Source organism: Fringilla coelebs, assembly GCF_963513975.1.
Source record: "Fringilla coelebs genome assembly, chromosome: 3".
NCBI lineage: Eukaryota > Metazoa > Chordata > Aves > Passeriformes > Fringillidae > Fringilla > Fringilla coelebs.
This window is the reverse complement of record NC_140030.1, coordinates 7,691,529-7,710,932: the sequence shown is the minus strand read 5'-3', so window position 1 is coordinate 7,710,932 and position 19,404 is coordinate 7,691,529. Positions and strand designations below refer to the sequence as shown.

At 39.2% G+C, this 19,404-nt stretch overlaps 1 protein-coding gene across 2 annotated transcripts; it reads left to right on the top strand.

Moving 5' to 3' along the window:
- Positions 1–1,746: 1,746 nt before the first annotated feature.
- GCFC2 (GC-rich sequence DNA-binding factor 2) lies at positions 1,747–19,052 on the top strand. Of its 2 annotated transcripts, XM_084201690.1 has the most exons (18): positions 1,747–2,113; positions 3,265–3,372; positions 4,819–4,980; positions 5,478–5,696; positions 6,640–6,719; positions 7,645–7,760; positions 9,499–9,685; positions 10,182–10,305; positions 11,561–11,639; positions 12,853–12,965; positions 13,710–13,909; positions 14,347–14,497; positions 14,772–14,893; positions 16,055–16,131; positions 16,309–16,375; positions 17,099–17,245; positions 17,590–17,714; positions 18,048–19,052. In XM_084201690.1, the coding sequence occupies exons 1-18, from the start codon at positions 1,780–1,782 to the stop codon at positions 18,160–18,162; spliced, it is 2,526 nt and encodes an 841-aa protein (XP_084057816.1). In that variant the 5' UTR covers positions 1,747–1,779; the 3' UTR covers positions 18,163–19,052. The 2 variants fall into 2 exon arrangements, with proteins under 2 accessions (XP_084057816.1, XP_084057817.1); XM_084201691.1 differs by lacking the exons at positions 16,055–16,131; positions 16,309–16,375; positions 17,099–17,245; positions 17,590–17,714; positions 18,048–19,052 and adding an exon at positions 15,908–16,048.
- Positions 19,053–19,404: the final 352 nt, after the last annotated feature.

Here is a 19,404-nt window from a genome sequence, read left to right as displayed (position 1 = left end):
AGTAGTGCTCACTAGACTGACAGGATTTAAAATCAGATTAAAAAGAAACACTTAAATACAGAGATACAGCCAGGCAAAGAAGCTCTGTCATTACTACAAACATGTTAAAGGTTCCTGGTAAAACTCCCATCTTTGCTTGGCATGATGAAGCCTTCATCAGTCCTGGAGGGGTAAATGAGAAACAGGAAACTTATGGGCACTATTCCAGGTGCATGTACATCTGCAAACTTTGCTTTGCCCAGGTTGCAATGGAACAAATCAATACACCTGTGCATCCACAGACTATTCTTAACTTCACCTTTCAGTCAGAGAAACTAGCCAGGGAAAGTCCATATCAATTCCACAGCAATAAGGCAGTTTTGAATTAGAGCCTGCAATAAGTCAATTTAAACACAAATCCATGGAGAGGTTTAATTTCAGCATTTGCATAAGTACTTTATTTTTCCACCAACCCCCCACCCTTTTTCAGGGCAGAAAATGAATAATGCTGCGAGGTGAATTGTGCTTCTTGAATTGTTAAAGTTTTTATAATCTTCCTTATTCACTAAGTAGCCTTGGTTTTATTTAATAATCATTCAGAAGCTGTGCTGAATAAAAATATATTTTAGTTGATTTTCTCTGGGGTTTTTATGTTATTCTTACTGTAACTAGTGCTTCACAAATGCAGCTTTTTCTTCACAAGATTGCTGAGGCAAGTTAATATTAATATCCTCATCTTACAGATAAAGAACAGAAAGGTGAAGCAATTTGAGCAAGAACATGTCAAACATTTGCTATTCTTGGATTCTTCTCTTGGGACACAAAGGCTTACTTGAAGGACTTGCTCTGCCTGGTTTTATGTGGAGTGGGATGCACTTTCTTTCCACGGAGAAAATCACACACAGCTCGAGTCAGCACAGCAGAAATCAAAGGCTGGTACAAGCTACAGTGCAACTCCTCTCCAAGCAAACCAATTTGTCATCACTTGTCACATTCCCACCTTCCTTCTGTTCCCAGCCATATGTTCTCCTCCCCTTCCACCAGCACTGGCACCTGCCTGGCTCCTTCTGTGAGTTCAGCCTGAGGAAAAGGAAAAAAATGTGTGATTACTTTTTGACAACAAGCTACAGAGTCAGTTTTACATTTATAATAATCATAGAATGGCTTGTGTTGGAAGGGACCTTAAAGTTCATCTAATTCCAACACCCCTTCCATGGGCAGGCCCACCTTCCACTAGACAGGTTGCTCAGAGCTCCCTCCAGTCTGGCCTTAAAAATTGTATTTACTTGTTTTTAGGGTATGTTACTACTAATTCTACAACAACTATTTTATTTATGTGTAGTAAGGCATTAGCAATTACCTCTCAATTTAACATTCATTAATGTAATACATAGCAATCACAAAAGTTTATAAATATTCATTAGTGATTATCGCCATATAACTTTTGCATATTGAAATAATATATTATTATATATTATTTATAAATTATATTTTATAATACCAGAACTCCACAAGCTTTCGATGGTACTGCGGAGGAGGGGGAGCACTCACCCAGCACGGCAGCCCCTGCACTGAGGGACTCACGGTTTGTCAAACAAGTTGCATTTTTAGGCATCAACGAATGACCAAAACACGCCTTTTACGTTTTTGTTACACCTTCCCCTCCTGCCCCTCCGTCCCTCCCAAGCTCCCGCCCAGCCGCGGGCGGGGCGCGCCGGGGTCGCCGCGCCTGCGCGCCGGGCCGCACGTTGGGATCGCGGCGGTCCCGGCAGCGGTTCCAGGCAGCGATTCCCAGCCGCGATGTTCCGCCGTCCCCCGCGCAACTTCCGCGGCCGGCGGCGCGCAGCCTCCAGCGGCAGCAGCGAGGGCGAGCCGGAGGCACAGTCGGAGGCACAGCCGTCCCCGGCCGCAGCCGCGTCCCCGGACTCCGGTGCCAGCTCGCCATCGGAGCGGGAAGCGGAGCCCTCGGAGGCCGAGGGCGATCCCGGCGCGGAGGGGCCGCTGCCGGCGGAGGAGCCGGCCCGCAGAGCCGGGGCGGGCCCGGGCCCGGGGCAGCGCCGAGCTGGAGCCGCAGCGGGGCCGGGCCGGGCCGGGAAGGAGCTGCTGAGCTTCGGCGGCGAGGAGGAGCGGGAAGGTGAGGCGGGATCGAGTGTGTGTGTCCCGCAGGGCACGGCCCGGGGCTCCGGGAGCGGAGGGGCTCTGCCTTGCGCTGCCGCCTCAGCGAGCCCCTCCTGCCTCTCGCTGTAAACACAGCCAGGCGCGCTGTGTCAGGGGAAGGGCTCTGGGGAGGGTTTGCACGGTAAACCCGTACTAAAACATGGGCTGGGCCTGCTTAGTCTGGAAAAGACAGAGAGCTGGTCTCATCAGTCCATCTAAATATCTCGAACGCGGGTGCAAAAGACTGGTGCCGGACTCTGTTCGGTGATGCCCAGCAATAGGATGAGGAGCAATCACCCTAAACTAAAACATAGTAAGTTCCACCTCAACACGAAGAAGAACTCTTTTACATCAAGGGTGGCAGAGCACTGGAAGAGCTGCCTAGGGAGGGAGTGCAGTCTCCCTCTCTGGAGACATTCCAAACCCACCTGGACACGTTCCTTTCTCACCTGTTCCAGGTGATCCTGCCCTGGCAAGGGGGTTGGCCAAGGGGATCTCCAGAGGTCCCTTTCAACCCTGACATTTCTGTGAAAAGTACTTTGACAATTTTTTATGTCTACATTCTTTTGGCTGGAAAGCATTTGAAATCTTCTTAGAACTGGAGAAAACCAGAGAGAACAAGTACTGTGTCGTTCCATGACTGAACAAGCTTATGATGAACAAGCTTAAATAAATGCAACTTTAATGTTTAACTGACACTTGTGGGCTGTTACTGTTGGGGTTGATGAGAAGACAAAGCCACCTTGGTGGGGACAAGCTACAGAGAGACCCTGCATTTCAGCAGTACAGTGTTGCTGTGTAGAGGGGGCTGAGCTGCAGTTTTTATCTAAGAGGTGATCGATCATGAGTGATAAAGCCATGGTAATATTTAGAATTGATCCAGCCAGACCTGAAAGACTGGACATAGATAGCTCTTAGTGCCATGGTCTTGCTGACATGTTGGTGTTTGGTCATAGCTTGGACTTGATCTCAGAGATCCTTTCCAACCTAATTGATTCTGTGATTGAGAAGTTATGCTGCGCACACATAGAGTTTACGTGCACTTTTGTATGCAGTACATACCTATATATGTGTGTATATTCTTGGCTTTATGAATGTTACTCAGAATCACTTTGTTTTATCTGGTAGGTGAAGAGTTTTTTAAAATTAAAAAGCCATCCTTCAACGAAGTTACCTTCAGAATTAAAAAGAAGGAAAGCTTACTGCCTGCACAGACAGAAGGTGAAGAAAGCAAAAGTAAGTACTTTTTTTTAGTTAAATATTTTATGAAATACATGAAGACTGATATAAAAATACTGCTGTATTGCTTGTTAATTGAACCCCGAATTATTCTTACAATATTAGTTTACAGGTTTATAATTGTAATGTATTTGTGCTGAAATTATTTTCAGTTTGACCTTGGTAAAAGTTTATCAGAACTTGGAGGCTGTTCTTGAGAAAACCTGGTTATGCAGAACCATGTACTACATCAAAGTTAACAAAGTTTTGATAAGTTTATACTTCAGCATCATATCTTTCAAACTATGGGCTGGGTATCCACTGCTTATTGCTGTCAGATTGCAGTTTGATCTGAGTATTGGCATTGAGGGAAAATGTGAGCTTAGTATCATTTTGTCTGATGAAACTTAATGTAAGCATTATTAAATTGTTTGCTCCTACAGCATTTAAGTATTTTAATTGAATTCAATCAATAGCCTTGATTATTCTGGTAGTATCCCTAGTTTCATTGAAATACAGTCAGTTGCCCAGAGAGGCTGGGCTCCCCATCCCTGGAAGTGTTCCAGGCCAGGTTGGATGGGGCTCTGAGCACCTGGTCGAGTGGAAGATGTCCTTGCCCATGGCAGGGGAATTGGAAGTAGATGATCTTTAAGGTGCCTTCCAACCCAAACCATTCTGTGGTAACTCTCCTGTTGGAATATTTGGAGTTTGTGTGTTTTAGAAACAAATGTATCTAAAAGTTCTCTTTATGTATTCCCCTTTTGACACCTCTGTCAAATCACAGGTACACCGTATTTGCTAATGTTTGATAAAAGTAAATTAGATTGAGATTGGGCAATAATTCCCTTTGAGGTTGTGATTCAGCTGAGATAGTGAATCTTCTTAGTAACTTCCTATAAAAGCATATTGTATTCTTATAAAAGGTGGTACATTCTGTTGTTCTGTAATCTGATGATTTATGGAAAATGTAGTGGCAGATGAAGAGAAGTCAATATTTTTAAAGAATTTGATAATAACTGGAGACAAGATAGATAAAAATGTTTATAGTTTAACTAAGAGCTCCCTCATTGTTAATGCTTTAAAAAAAGTGCTTTCTAAATGCAGTTTTTCAAGTCAAGAATCCAAATATGCTGTGAGCAATCAGAATATTAATTAGTTGTTATCTGAGAGCTGATCTCATTGCCTTTGTGCATGTAAATACACTCTGTGTCTCAGAAGGACTTGTAGTCTTTCTATGGGACGCATCATCAAAGATGCTTTTATTCAATACAAGAATTGGCTTGTAAATTACTCTCTTGGAATGTTACAATTTGATGTGTTTTGATGAGAACAGGTGGAGATAGACAAGTGGCCAGTCTTTGGTGCAGCAAGATGTAAATAATTTCTGGTAACCAGTTATGGCACATCATGTTCCAGCAGCTGAAACTGAAATAATGGATCATACTTTTTTCCCTTATAATGAAGAAATCTGTCAGTTGGAGCCTGGAGTTGGCAGCACCAAAGATACTCATGAAGAGGATGAGGACAATGAGGATGAAACTTATTCTTCACTGAATGAGGATTACAACAGCTCAGATTCTGAAAATGAATCCAGCTCTCCACAGAGGAGGAAGGATTTATCACCAGGTTAGTTTTTTTTTCCTTCCCCCCCAAGAAAGCTATTTTAGAACATTTTGTGTTTGAAGTACATGACAAGTTAGGTGAGATGAGTTCCACTAAGCTTAAACCACCTAAGGTATGGGCATCTGTTTATCCTGAGTCAGGGCTACCCTTCTGGAAGAATAGTGGTTCCTCCACATTTTTAGTTGCAAATATTTGTTGTCTTTCTGTGCTAATTTTGGGAATGGAGCAGAAATTATGAGCCCTGGTTATAGAAGAAAGGCAGCTGAAAATTCCTCTTTAGTGATGCACAGTTCCCTTCAGGAGGTGAAAATAAAACCTTGCTCTGAGGCTGAGAGCCACTTTTTCATCTTCTTATATTCTGCGTGGCAACCACTGTAGAAAACCATCTTGTGTTCTGTATCCAGAGTTGTACAGTGGTGCTGAACAGTTGTGATGATTTGCATTAGATCCAGGGTGTTGCTTTTAGTCTTTTCCTTAGATTTTCTCTCTCTTTGATGCAGGCAATATCCCCAGTGCAGCTCACATTGAGGCTGCTCGGAGGAAGCGTCACTTAGCCAGGACTGAGGCTGATTATCTTGCCCTGGATGTTTCAAACAGTCCTCAGGCCCCTCAGAGAAGAGGAAGCAGTGATTTGGAGAGTGAAGATGAGTCTGAAACAAAGAATCTTGATTTTGCTCCTAAAATGAGAACTCTTAGGCAGAGGATGACTGAAGACATGGGTGAGTTTGTGGTGTTTCTCCCAGAGGCTTTGTTTTAGTCTCTGGAGCCGCTTGGGACTATCCAGTAAGGAGTGAGGCTTTGCTCCTTGGGGCTCTTGGAAGAAGGCTGTGCAGTTGGTACTTGAGGTTCATGTGGGTCATAAACCTGGTTTATATCTCACTGGTGGTGGTACAGGATACTTTGAGAAACATTTACAAAATTATTTTTGGCCTTGTTGACTGCAGAAAAATGGCCTTATAAGAGGCACATTTACTGTGAGTAAAGTTACTCTAAGTCCTGCCTCCTGCTTCTGGTCTGGTCTTCTAAGTGCTCTTCCTACACTACCATTATAAATTTGAAAAATGAAAAACAAACCAGCATTCCAGCCCTGCAGAAGCAAACAAACCTACTGCATGCAAAACATAATTGGCTTTTCCATTGTTTTTTTCCCTTAGAACTGCTTATAGTGTTTATGAAGCACAGGTTTACTTAAGTATTTGAATAAGGGCTATAAGGAATGCATATCTATGAGCAGAATCTGCCATTCAAATTAATGCTAACGAGATGTTTTTGTATCTGTAGTTGAGTCTGTGTTCTGGAATGCTCAAGGGTTTGTTGGGTATCACGTCTTGGTCTATACTTACACTCTTGTTTACATGTATTATGCATGTAAACTTTGTTTTGAGAAATAAAAACAAGATGTTTGTGTGCCGCCTACTGCAGTAGTAGTTGTCTGAGAAACAGTTGGGGGAATTAATGTTAGTGCTACTCCTACAAATCCCAGTAGCTTTTTCCAAGCTTTCCTTGCCTTTCAGTTTTGCAGTTCTCCATCTGCAGGTTTTTCATCTGTTTTTTGTGTGTATCAGTTCTCAGTGTTGGCTGGGAGACCCATTTTTGCTTTAGATGGAGGGGAAAAAAATTAAGGGTATAGTTACATCTAATAACATTTGTTTTACCTTCCAGTATCTCTGGGTGATGCATCAAGTGATGATGAAGCCAAGTGGGAAGAGCAGCAAATAAAGAAAGCTGTTAAATTCTCTCAGGTGACACAAGCTTTCCTAACCATTGGAAGTTGCTTTTTGCTTACAGTCAAGAGAGCTTGTCTGGAGTACTGTTGTTATCTCTGTTTTGCCCTCTCATTAAGAAGGATTTTAGGAAGTTATTCCCTGATTCTTCAGGGCAAGATTATTAGAAATATGGGAAGATGATAATGAAAATCTGTAATCTCTGTCTGGCTGTTGAGAAGCATTGTGGTGGTGTCAGCCCCAGAGGCAGGTCTTGTTGTGATAAGAGATCATAAGAAACAGAGAAGAAAATTCTGAACTCTGAATTTTTTTGCTGCTGTGCAAGCTATCTTGAAAGCAAGAATATGCAAATGATACAAATGTTGTAAAGTTGCAAAGCAAAAATTATTCTTTTATTCTGCTAACTTTCTGTTGAGTGGCAATCTGAGAGCTCTCTTCACAGTTCAGCAGAATGCTGTCTTTTCCCCAGTAAGTAACTGGCAAAAACAAACTATATTCTGATGTGCTGGAAGTTTTGGTTCTGGCTTGGATCACTTACTCTGGATCAGACTTAGAAGTATCTGAATAACCAGCTCTTTATTGAAGTCAAAATTGACAGCTGTAGAAGTTTTTCCAATTTGGGGAGTAGAGGAATGAGAGAAAGTTACATCTTATTGAGGATATGTTCAAATCCACTATGATCTTAGGTCCTCATACTCCACTTGCTTATGGAGAAGTTAATTCTACTCTTCAGGAAACAGCAGGAATTTATAGCCATAGACCTGGTTAGTTATGGATTTAATGCTTGAATTGATAGGGTTTTGTCTAGATTTTTTTGTGATTGAAATATATGTCTTTGTGTCAAATGTCTAGTATTCAAATGATATGTCTTGTTGATCGATAGAGTTGCAAAGGGAGAAATTGTGTAAATGGTATATTAAAAATTGACACTTAAATTTTGTAGGAAATTTGTGATGATGCTTCTGTGCGTAAATATCAACCCACCAAACCCAAGTTTGATACCTCTGTTTCTCTACCACCTGTGAGTTTGGAAATTGTGAAGAAGAGGCTGACTGAAAGGTAACTCCTTAACTTACTAGTTTTCTGAGTTTTTGTCACAGAATGAGGCAACAGCTTTGAAGTCTTACTCTTTTTTCCAGAGCATTGAGCTGTATTTGGGTTGTTACCAAGAGTAATGATGTCTAATGGAGTAGTACAAATGTTTTACTTTATGTGGCAATACTTTGTTTCAGGGGAGCATTTGGACTTTCCAAGAGTGTTTCTGTCAGCTTGAACATTAGAAAGTAAATTCTTTTATTTGGCAGCAACTTTTTATGGTTACTGGCAGTTCTTGACAGAGGCCTTGGCTCAATATTACATTTGCCCAGCAAGCAGAACTTCACTGGGAGCAGGTAGAGCTGGCACTCCCAATCCTCCTTCTTATAGTAGCTCTTCTGGTAGTTCTTATACCAGCTGCAAAAATATTTCCTAAAGCAGCCCAAATTCTTTGCAGCCTGGATCTTTTTCTTTAGCTGTGTGCCAGGCTGTGACTTCTTTTGAGCTCAGCTGCTGGGTGGGCAGCTGAAGTGTCCTGGGTTGGACATGGGAACCTCCTAGAGGGTGTGTGGGAAGGACAGCTGGGGTCAGGCATCCCAAGGTAAGCCATCCCCTGTCATCCCTCCCAGCACTGGGAAGCAGCTGTTCAGATAAGTTTAGACAAGTAACTTAATACAAGTGAGACATAAATTGTAATGTGAACTTGCACCAAGCTTTCTCTGTGTAATCTTTGCTTTGTACAGACCATCACTGCCACATTTGTTTAGAGAAGTGAAACTAAGTTGGACTAAATATTTTTGTGGAATTGTATGCTTTCTTAGCTTTAATCACCTGAAGGGAATTGAGTTAACTGAAGCAGGAATTGATGTACAGAATCAAATAAGAAAACATAAGAATATAGCTGTCAAGAGTAGGAAACTTGTCCGGGAAACAGCAAGAAGGGGTGGGGGAACCTGTTTCATGTAGGTACAAACCTGTTTTGTTTGTAGATGTTTTTAACATATTAAGTGCTGAAATAAATTAATATTTTTTTCTTTTTAATTTGTAGCACAGTAGAACACAATAGCTTAGTTAATCTATTTTTTTTTGGGAGGTGTTTAGTTCAGGGAGGTGAAATAAATTGTGGTCTGGCTTTGATTTTGTTACAGACCTGCTCAAACTGAGCAAACACTTGGGATATGTAAGGAGGGAAGGGTAAAAAAGAGAGGAAGCAGAGTTGTAATGTATGTAAATATTTGTGTGCTACCTGTCTACTAGAGACAGCCATAGACAGAAGTTTTTGGTGTTTATCACTCAGCAGTAAGAGTTGTCAGTTGGTTTGTATTTAACAGTGAGCACATTGTGAATGCTTACAGGTACTTCTGTCCATCCAGCTTTTATTAACTGGTATGGACATGCCGATGTGAGCTGTAGTTTTTACCAGATTACATTGGGTAGAATCTATTTAATAATGTGATACCATGTAATTTTGGCTTTTATAGTTTTGGGAAGTGTGGTGTATTGAGGAGTCCAGGTAAAATACCTGTGGTGCTTTCAAAACCATCACCATATAAATGACATTTGGATTGCCAAAGCATGATGTTTGTCTCTACCCTGTAAATGCTGGCATGGGTAAATCTTTTAGTGCTGCTCAGGTCAAATTCAAGTGCTATTATTAGCACAGGCAAAGATGTTGTATGTGATTATAATGGGAGAAATGTTTTGGAGTGCATCAGCTGTTAAGCTGGCACTAATTCTGATTGTCTGGGTTTCGCTCTTTCAGGATAACATCCTTACAGGATGTGCACCGTGCCCACCAGAGAGAGTATGAAAAATATATGGAAGATATTGAGAGCTCAAAGATGTCTGTCCAGGAGTTGGAGAAGTCTTCAGATGCAGCTCTGAATTACAAATTCTACAGGACCATGAAAACATATGTAGAAAACTTGATAAACTGTTTGAATGAAAAAGTATGTATATTTTCCTCTTTTTTTTTTTTAAGATGATAAAGGTGTATTCTGTCAGTGAAAAATGAGAGATACCACCTGGTTAAAAATCAGTTCTAGCAGAATCAAATTTAATTTAAATTTAATTTTGTGTCACTTTGCAGTTGTGAATTTCTTCAGGTAACTTTAAAGAGAAGAAATGTTAGTTAGTTCAGATAACTTTAAAGAGAAGAAATTTTCTTCAGTGGCTAGTGCCTCAAAAGCAAACTGCAGTAAAACAAGGGACACCAGTGGTGTCCTGGTGAACCCTGTTGTATGAAGTCTTAGTCCTTGGTGTGTAACTGGCATGTAGTTTGTGTTTCAGCCTTAAAAACTCCCATGACCAGGAACCTACTTGTCAATCTATGATACTTCTGTTCCAGTTTCACAGCCATACAAAAAACCCATGGAAATTGGTTTTTGTTCATTCTTGTGAGATATAAATCAATTGAAAGCCTGATTGGTGTTTGCTGTATTGCAGCTGAAGGGCATTAATGAGCTGGAATGGGCTGTGCATGCCCTTCTTCAGCAGCGAGCCGTGAGAGTATCGAAGCGAAGGCAGGAGGAGCTGAAAAATGAATCTGCTTATATTCAGCATCTGACAAGTTAGTACAACGTTCAGTTTTTCAGTGAGAAAATAACTTCTGTCTTTGAGCAAAAATACAGATCATTTTTGGGTTATGATTTTAATTTTCACCTTTGATCCCCTTTCCCCTTCCCGTTGTCAGTAGGTGTGTTCTACTGTACCTCATTTGAAATTCTTACCTCACTAATGCCCATGACACTGTTTTTCTCTGGCTTAATTTCTCTGAATATGAGGTGACCAAGTATCTTGTCATTTTTTAATTGTTCAATTTCCCATCAGTATTTAAAAAGAAAAATGGGAGTCAGTTTTCCAGTAGGTTTCAAGTTGGAGAAAGCTTGCTTATTATTGACTTCTGTGAATATCTGAAAAAGCTGAGTGTGAATTGGCAACTTCACTTTTACCTGAGGGTGCCTGTAAGGCTCTGTGTGTGCCCAGATTAGAGATTTCAAACCAGGAGGTGACACCCATGTGGCAGAGCATGAAGAGAGAAGCTACTCTGTGTAAGGGTTTTATCTAAAAGAAAACTGTTTCAGTCACTGTAGGAAAAATTAGTATAGTTTTCTCAGCTCATATTTTCTTTCCTCACTAAGGTATTGTTTATGTGCTGTGTGAATCTCTAGCTGCTGCTATTTAAAAAACCCAAACAAACCAGACCTCCAAAACCCTTTAAAACTGTTCAGGCAAAGCTGGGAGCAATCTGCTTGGAGCTGCTGGGAACAGATGGAGGGCAGATGCACTGGATCCTGGTAAATACTAAATCATATGGGTTCAGTCTTCTCACTTCAGAGGATAAACTGCTGATGAGAGAAAGTAGCAGCCTGGATGGTTTTGTAAAATGGGGTGGCAAACTGACAACTAGATTAAGGAGAAAATGATAATGCCATAGTAAGAATTGCTATTAAAATGATTTTACATGCACCTCATTACACATGAGACTGCACTTGCATGTTTAGCAGCACATAGCATTGTTTTTTATGTCCCTAATTATATTTAATATAGTGGAAAGACTGTTTTCTTACATGATAGTACTTCAGTAGTAGTACACCCTTTCTCTTTGGCATGTTTTGCACATCAGCCATTTATTAGTGCCACAAGAAATTCACTCTTACTCTGAATACTGTTAAGAGTTTTGATTAGGTTTGTTCTTTTGTTGGCTATTTTCCAAATTTAAGAAAACCATTCAAAACAATAGGAGATTCTTTGTTTCCTGTTTGAAAATAAAACAGGAACTTCAAAAATATACTGCTTTATTTTTAGCTGTTTCTGTCTTATAGGTGGGAATGACAAACCAGTGAAAAGCAAACTGGAAGGTGGTGAGAAGACACAGGTTCTGGCGATGTGTGAGCATCGAAGGTAACTCTTACACAGAGGTGCACTTAACTCTGATAAATGTGCTGTGCACTGACTTCCTGTCATTCCTGCAGACATGAATATGTAAACCTGTAGCATTACTAAATGAGATTACATGAAAAATATTTCACTATTTGCTTCCAAAACTTGAAATACATGGAAGCCATTTATGCTTTAATGTCATTCTCTTCATATTGATTTGAACCTGAATGTTAATCGAGCTGGATGTTTTAAACTAAAAAGTCTTAAGTGAGACAAAATTATGAGGAGAGCTTTTTTCTTCCTATTCTAATTAATAATATTATTAACTTCTACAGAAGTATATTTTTGAATTACTGTATAAGTAGCAAAATTGGGCAGAATTGTTTCTGCTGGAGAGGTGATGGTGAGTGAAGCAAATCAACCTGTAGCCCCAGGTCTGCTATCAGTGTAGGTCAGACAGATGCTACATTTTGGATGTTACAGTGTTTACAGATTGGTACTGATTTTTTTTTTCATATTATTGGGAGCTTTGAAAGTTTTATAGTTGAAGTGGTAACCTCAGGTCATGCCTATACTTTGAAGCAGCAAGTACCTTGAAATTTTACTGGAGGAGAAGTGGTATAATAATAACAACTTCCTCTCAAAGCAGTTAACTTTTAATGCTAATGGATGTGAATAACTGTTTAAAAGTATTTATGCAATGTCACTTCCATATTATTTATCATTTTCCTGTGGTAGAAATTCAAGCCATTGATTTTGTAGCCTGTTTCTCTTGTTGCCATGGCAATAGCTTTTGGAACCCCACTGGCACATGGGTGCTATCACCTTTTTCCTGTGGGTTGTTGAACAAGATCCAGGACGGCAGGACAGTCTGAGAGCTCAGTAAATACACACTAAACTGTCAGACAGGATCCAGTTCAACACCAGAACTGGATGCTCAGTGTTCTAGGTGGGATGAGTTGTTAGCCTCATCAGGGGTGATGAGGTGAAGGGAAGGTTATTGCATGGCTCATGGGGGAGGTCAGAGATGTTGCTCTAAGCTCTTGGATGTCACTTCCCAAATCCCCTCCTTTTTGGTTCTGTACTCACTGTTGCTCCCCCATTGTTCCTCTCCTCAGGCTGTTGTTCTCATGACTTGTTTTAAGTACATTTTTTGAAGTTGGAGTGTTTTTTTTAAGCTGTCTCCTGCACACACAGGAGAGGATAACTCATCTGAGTTCATTCCCAAATGCAGGGCTTGCAGGCGGCAGGCGAGGGAGCACTCAGGAGAGGGAGATCACCACGAGGGCTTGTCCAGTGATGAGGAGCTGACTCCCACAGAGGTGGACGAGTTCCAGAAGAGCAAAGGTTGGTGAGACAGTCCTAATGTGTCCTAGAACAAGATCTCTTGTTGATATTTCTTTAATGATTTTTTTTTTTTTAAGGAAAGGTAGAGGAATACTTCATTTGAGTTCCATATTTTTATTTGCACACTGTAGAAAAAAATGCACCCAGGCAGTTCTGACTAATGACTTGGGAGGAATGGATGAATGGTTGTAGATTTCTTGTGGTGTCAGTTACGTGTCAGCACTCTACATGGCTTTTTAAACTAGAGGTTAGCTCTGTCAGATTCTGCCAGAGCTGATCTGGCAGTACTCAGTGAAATGCTGCAACATGTTTTGTACAGTCAATTTATTTCCTGAAGCTGGGGTGTGAATTAAAGGTTGGTGTTTTAATAAACTTGAGTGAATGGATGAAGAGGAGGAGGAAAAGGTATAATAACTTTGCTTAACATAACAGCAGAAGGGTTTTCATACCTGAAATTTTATCATTCGGGAACAGAGTTTGAATTACAGTGGTTATATAAATCTGTGAAATAGATCATGAAGAAACTTGCCTTTCCTTGGACTTCTGACACTATTTTTCTCTAAAACTGGGTTTTTGTGGGAGCTGCTTTTAAACCATTTCAATGTCAGATGTGTCAAAGATAAATAACAAATGCAATTCTCATAAAAATATCTCTTATATCCTATAGATGCATGAACCCTTCAGCTTATGCCTCAATAAGTTCTGTGATTGTTTCTTTTTATTCCCAATGAATATTATCCATAGATAACGTTTTAGAGGATAGTAGGAAAATCTTTGAAGATGTACATGCAGATTTTTGTGACATCAGAAAAATCCTGTTGAAATTCCAGGAATGGAAAGAGAAGTTTCCTGACTCTTACTGTGATGCTTACATCAGTTTCTGCCTGCCTAAGCTATTAAACCCGTTGATAAGAGTTCAGTTAATAAGTTGGAATCCTCTTGAGGTGGGTGCATCAGCTGACATTTTTATTAAAAATTGTATGTTTGTGTGTACTTTTGTTAAAAGTTGTATGTTTGTGTGTATGATGTATTAATATGAAAAATAATTTTTTCCTATACCTAGCACAGTGAATTAGTTATTAAGAAAGCTACTGTGTTGTCTGAAAAACTGAAGTATTTTGTGGAATGCTTCAGTTTTACCTCCAGCCCCTTTTACCACACCTCCAGCCCCTTTTGCCACACCTCCTGTAAAAACAGTTCTCCTGGTTTCTTTGAAGACACTTGAAGAATCCCACCCATTAAATTGTGGCTCTAAATCTAATTTTGCTATTTTGGCCCATTCAGTGATGAGGGTGGAGCTGAAATTAAGTGGGACTTTGGGTGTTACTGTTTCTCTTTATGCTGACCAGCTGAACAACTAATAGGATTCATCTTTCAACAGAATTTTACTGAGTTGGAAGAGATGCCCTGGTTCAGAGCTATAGAAGAATTCAGTGATGCAGAAAATGCATCTGAATCAAAAAGAGATGATGATCATGATAAAGAAGTTTTGCCTAGAGTGATTGAAAAAACTGTTCTTCCCAAAATTACAGGTATGATAAGATTGTATTGAAAATGTTCACTGCAGCTACGCAATCAAACCTTAAATAAAAACGATAATATCAAATAATGTTGATGATATTACAGTGCTCCAAGATGTAATGATTGTGTAGTTCCACAGAGTGGGGCTGAGGTGGCCTCTTCAAAATTATTGTGAGAGGCTGAGCTTTTTATATGTTTACTTCTGTTACATTGTAATGGCTTGAAACTAGGGTAGGTAAGTAACTTGAATATTATGAATGAAATAAGTTCCTATTTTTTTTTCAGCATTTGTGAAGAGTGTGTGGGATCCTTTATCTACTTCACAGACAAAGAATCTTGTACAGCTTTGCAATAACATCTTTGGAAAACAAATCTGTTCCAAAAATGAGTCCAGCCGAGCAAGAGAGGTAAAAGCTGTGCTACCGAGAAAGGGGAACTTCACCCACTGTGTGTATTTTGTGTGTGTTCCTGTGGGCACTGAGAACATTCTCCTGAACCTGTTTGGTTCTGATGACTTTTTTGTTTTGCCACTTTCTATTAAGATGATTTAACAATTGAACTTCAGCTCTCTGATTCTCTCCTTGTTGAAGATAATGAGGCAGAAATCAGCTACTGTTCGTAGAAAAATTCTGCCTGTATCTATCCAGAATCTGTTTGTAGATTTAATCTTCCTTCACTGCAATAACAATGATTTGCATTTAATTATCTTTGCAAATTTGAGCTATATATGCTAATAATGGTTCAGTGGTGCATCCCATAAGCTTTTATTTATAAATTAGGCCCGAATTTTAAAACTTGAGAATCCCCAAAGGTTGATTAATTGGTGAGGAGGAAAACTACTATGTAATCTAGCAATCCTTTCATAATTACTTTTATATACACTGTCACTCTAGGAAGCCCTTCTTAGCCTGATTCTGGGTTTATTCTGATGTAAATCAGAAAGTTTATGTAGTGAAAATGGGATGGATTAAGTGGTGAAATGGGATGGATGTTTGGGCCCTGAGTATGAAAAGAAATATTTTGAAGAAAATGTTTATACTTTCCAAAGTTTGCTGTTTTGAAACCATGGCTTAAAGTCAAGTGATATAACTGATCTTAGCAAGAATTTAAAATAAATAAATAGGCTTAAAAAAAAGGTAGATGGCAATCTATGGCATCTGAAAACACATTGCTCAAGAATACAGACTATCCTAGCTATGGTGATTTTTTTTTTTCATAGAATTTAACATCTTTTAATGCACATCCCATGTGTATAACTTGCTTTGGTTTTAATCTGTACAGTTTTCTTGCTGCCTTGCAGGTTAATGTGCAAAACCAAGCCTCACCTAGGGATATAGCTTAGGGATATAGCAAAACCCTCTAGGCTAAGCCTATAGATAATGACAGCTGTGATTTGTCTGCTGTTTCTATTTTCTATTCAGGGTCTCAGTGTGTGTTATATACAAATGGAAGCTGCACTTACCCCTAAGATATGAGACCTCTGGATGAATTAAATAACCTTTGAGGTTGTTACAAATGGAATATGAAGTCTTTCTTCTGAGGACACATTAATAATTATTTTTTAATAGGATCTGATGAACACGGTTGTCCTAAGAATGAAGAAATCTGTAGAGGAAGATGTCTTTATTCCTCTGTATCCTAAAAGGTAAGCTAACCCTCTGACTCTTCAGTTTGGACTTTTTTTAGTTCCTCTACCTTTCTCCCTTACAGATGTAGATGAAATACTGTAGACATCCTTGTATGAGAGATCAGATGTCTGTGTATCTTCTTTTAAATCCAACAAAAAATAATCTTTACTTTAACTTTTTCTTCCCATGACCAGCACTGTGGAAGACAAGTCATCACTACGTTCAAAATTTCAAGAAAGACGGTTTTGGTCAGCTGTTAAGGTAGAGAAAATAGGGCTGGATTTTGTTCTGTTTGTCCTCTCTGAAATTCATTTCACTGGAAACATTAACATCCCAGACCATATTTCAATTTTCCTGCTATTCATGTTGCTTGTCTTCCCCTTGGCTCAGAGCAGGTTAATTTTCAGGTAGCTTAACCACAAGGTATTTTACCTTCACAAACACAGCTTTACACCATGATCAAAAATGACAGTTGTAAAGATTTATAGTGATAGAGGCAATAGAAAAAACCCTCAGTGCCTAATAATACTGATATGAACTACAAAAAAATCTTTTTGATGCTACAGACTGTAGCATCATCGTGTCATGAGGGACTCTGTGTAGTCTTGTCCTGAGCAGTTGATAAAAGTTTTTCACTTCTGTCTTTGCTTATCTGACAGTTTACTTGGTTGCCTTAGCAAATTGTTAAACTCCCTAGAAGGCTAAAATGGTCTTCCCACCCTTGGGAGGTCATGTATATGCATATACAGGTGTATCTATACATACAGATGAATTAATTAGGTTGTAAAATTAATTAGGTTATTTACTCTATGCAGTTTATTAGTGGCTAACTGACCAGAAGTTTGAAGAGTGTAAGTCCTAGAGTTGAGGATTTGCACTCGATGCACATATTACCTTTCTGTGTTTTTCTTTTATGAAACTTGTAAGAGTTTTAGCACACTTACAGCCAGCAGCTCTACAGATTCTGTTTCCTCATTACTGCAGCTGCTCTCCAATGTTGTGCTTTGGGATGGGATTGTTCAGGAAGACAAGATCCGTGATTTGGGCCTGAGCAAGCTGCTGAACCGTTACCTTCTGCTGAACATCCTGAACACACCACTAGGGCCGGATAATATCGAAAAGTGTAATAAGGTAAAAGATAACATTCACTGGGAGAGCATGTATGCTCAAAGCCTTTTGTTTTTCATGAAGAAGGGTCAAAACTGAAGATGGAATATTTAAAAACAAAGAATATTTAAATATTTAAAACTTGATTTTATTTTTTCTTTTAACAACCTTGCTGCATAAGAGCATTTTAGAGCAAATACTGGTCTGTAGGTTCTTAAGCATAACTACTTGGAGAGATAATCAATGTTGGTTTGAAGGAAAAAACACAGTAATAATGACTGAACCTGCCAGAAGGTTCCTGTCAGAAACTATGTGACTTGGTTATATTGAAATGCTTGTTAAACTTTTTCCAAATGCTATGTTAACAGGTGGTTGCCTGCCTCCCAGGAAGATGGTTCCAAGATCTCAAGGGTGGATCAACTCTCCCTGAATTACTGAACTTCAGCCAGCACTTGCTGCAATGTGCCCGTGAGCTGCACAAGGACAACCACAGGTAATGGATGAGGCTGTCATTGAGATTCAAATGCTTCCCCAAATACTTTGTGTTAAAATTTTTTAAAATTCCTTAAATACCATATATTTGACACTTTAAAGTATGCTCATGTCATGTGTATATATATATATATATATATCTGAAAGAAAAGATGGAGTCTAATGTGAAGGAGCACTTGAGCACTCCTTGTTTACTGTGAGAGTTTGAGGTGGTTGATGTTGGGTGCTGTTAATGATCAGTGTAGCCAAGGTCAGGAAACAAAAATGATACTTTAGGTTGGTTAATAAAAGTGCTGCTATATTTTTTTAAATTCTTTTTCTTATTTTTAAATAGTGATGAAACAAAAGAAGTTCTTCTCCTGCTGGTGAGAATTGGAGCATTGCATATTGTAAAAGACTTCATTGAAGAGCATAAACTTGAACACCTTAAAGCAATGATTGGGAAATAGAAACCTTTGAAGGAATGCTTACATTACTGAAACAAGCCTGGTATTCACAGTGAACCAGTTCTAATATGAAATTTAATTAGTGGATCCTGCCTACTCAGAGGTAGTGGTAATCACTATCTTGGTGTTAAATACATGAGGTGTTTTCTCAAAATGTCTTTTACTGCCATCTACTCCTAGATTAGGGAGTATTTAGAAGTTGCAGTAGTCAAAGCAATGGTTCAGTCATTCTAAAATGTGTGACAGTGCTTTAGTGCTGTATCCTTCTTGGAAGGAATCTTGCAGACAGAAAGTGCCTGTGGATTTCATCACTGCTAGCCTGTAGACAACTGGAGAGGTTATTTTCAGTATTAACTGCCAAATACCATTCTGACTCAGCAGTCACTGAGCTCTTCTGACTTGTGGTCCACAGTGATTTTTGGTAGGGTTATTGTTCAGCCATTCCTAGTGAAAAGGATTCATGATTCCCCTGATACAGAAACAAGGTGGGGGGTCAGTGTGCAGGTAAGGAATCAGGATTTTCATCACAGACACTGTGTTAATGAGAGCAGAACAAGTTACTTTCTAGTAACTGGAGTTCTAGAAATCTCCCTTTGCTTCCCAGTAAGCTCTACAGAACTTTACTTCTTCATATCCTTATTAGGAAATTATTTCTAATGTTTTGTAATTTTGTATATTTGCAATAAATATCATTACAGAATAATAGGGATGTTTCATTGTAAAAACTGTAATACATCACAGAATCTACATGTTTGTGACTATTTCTCCAAAATCTTCTGGGAATAGAATTTAACTCTTGTAGACTTAATCCTTATGCCTTCTTTTTATATTTTTTTAAGTTAAAAATATATTTTTGTAAAATATTTTAATTGTAAATAGGTTTGATCAGTATTACAGACAAAAGATTAAAAATAATTAATGTTTTTTTGAAAATAAAATATTTTACTGTGGTAATGTCTCTTACAGCTCAATTCTTTAACATTTGACAAAATGTTACTAAGTTGCATGAAAAAAAGCCCCTCCAGCTCCACTAACTTACAGTAGCTTCAGGATTTATGTTGTAAATGTCACTTTCTAATAATCAATTTCTGCTGGTTTTCCTCTCAGAATGCCAACAAAAATGCAACTGCTGATCAGCTATCACCACAAGCTCATGACCTCATTGCTTTTCTCTTGTTCTGCTTTGCCTCATCCCAGCTTGTCTCTAGCACCAGCCTTGTGCTATGACAAAAATGTAATTGATGT

What these genes read in the sequence shown, in the direction of transcription:
- GCFC2 (XM_084201690.1), top strand. Translation starts at nt 1,780, where the DNA reads ATGTTCCGCCGTCCCCCGCGCAACTTCCGCGGCCGGCGGCGCGCAGCC. An exon ending in GAGGATGACTGAAGACATGG is followed by an intron (nt 5,697 to 6,639) that starts GTGAGTTTGTGG and finishes TTTACCTTCCAG; the next exon opens with TATCTCTGGGTGATGCATCA. An exon ending in TGTTCTTCCCAAAATTACAG is followed by an intron (nt 14,498 to 14,771) that starts GTATGATAAGAT and finishes TTTTTTTTTCAG; the next exon opens with CATTTGTGAAGAGTGTGTGG.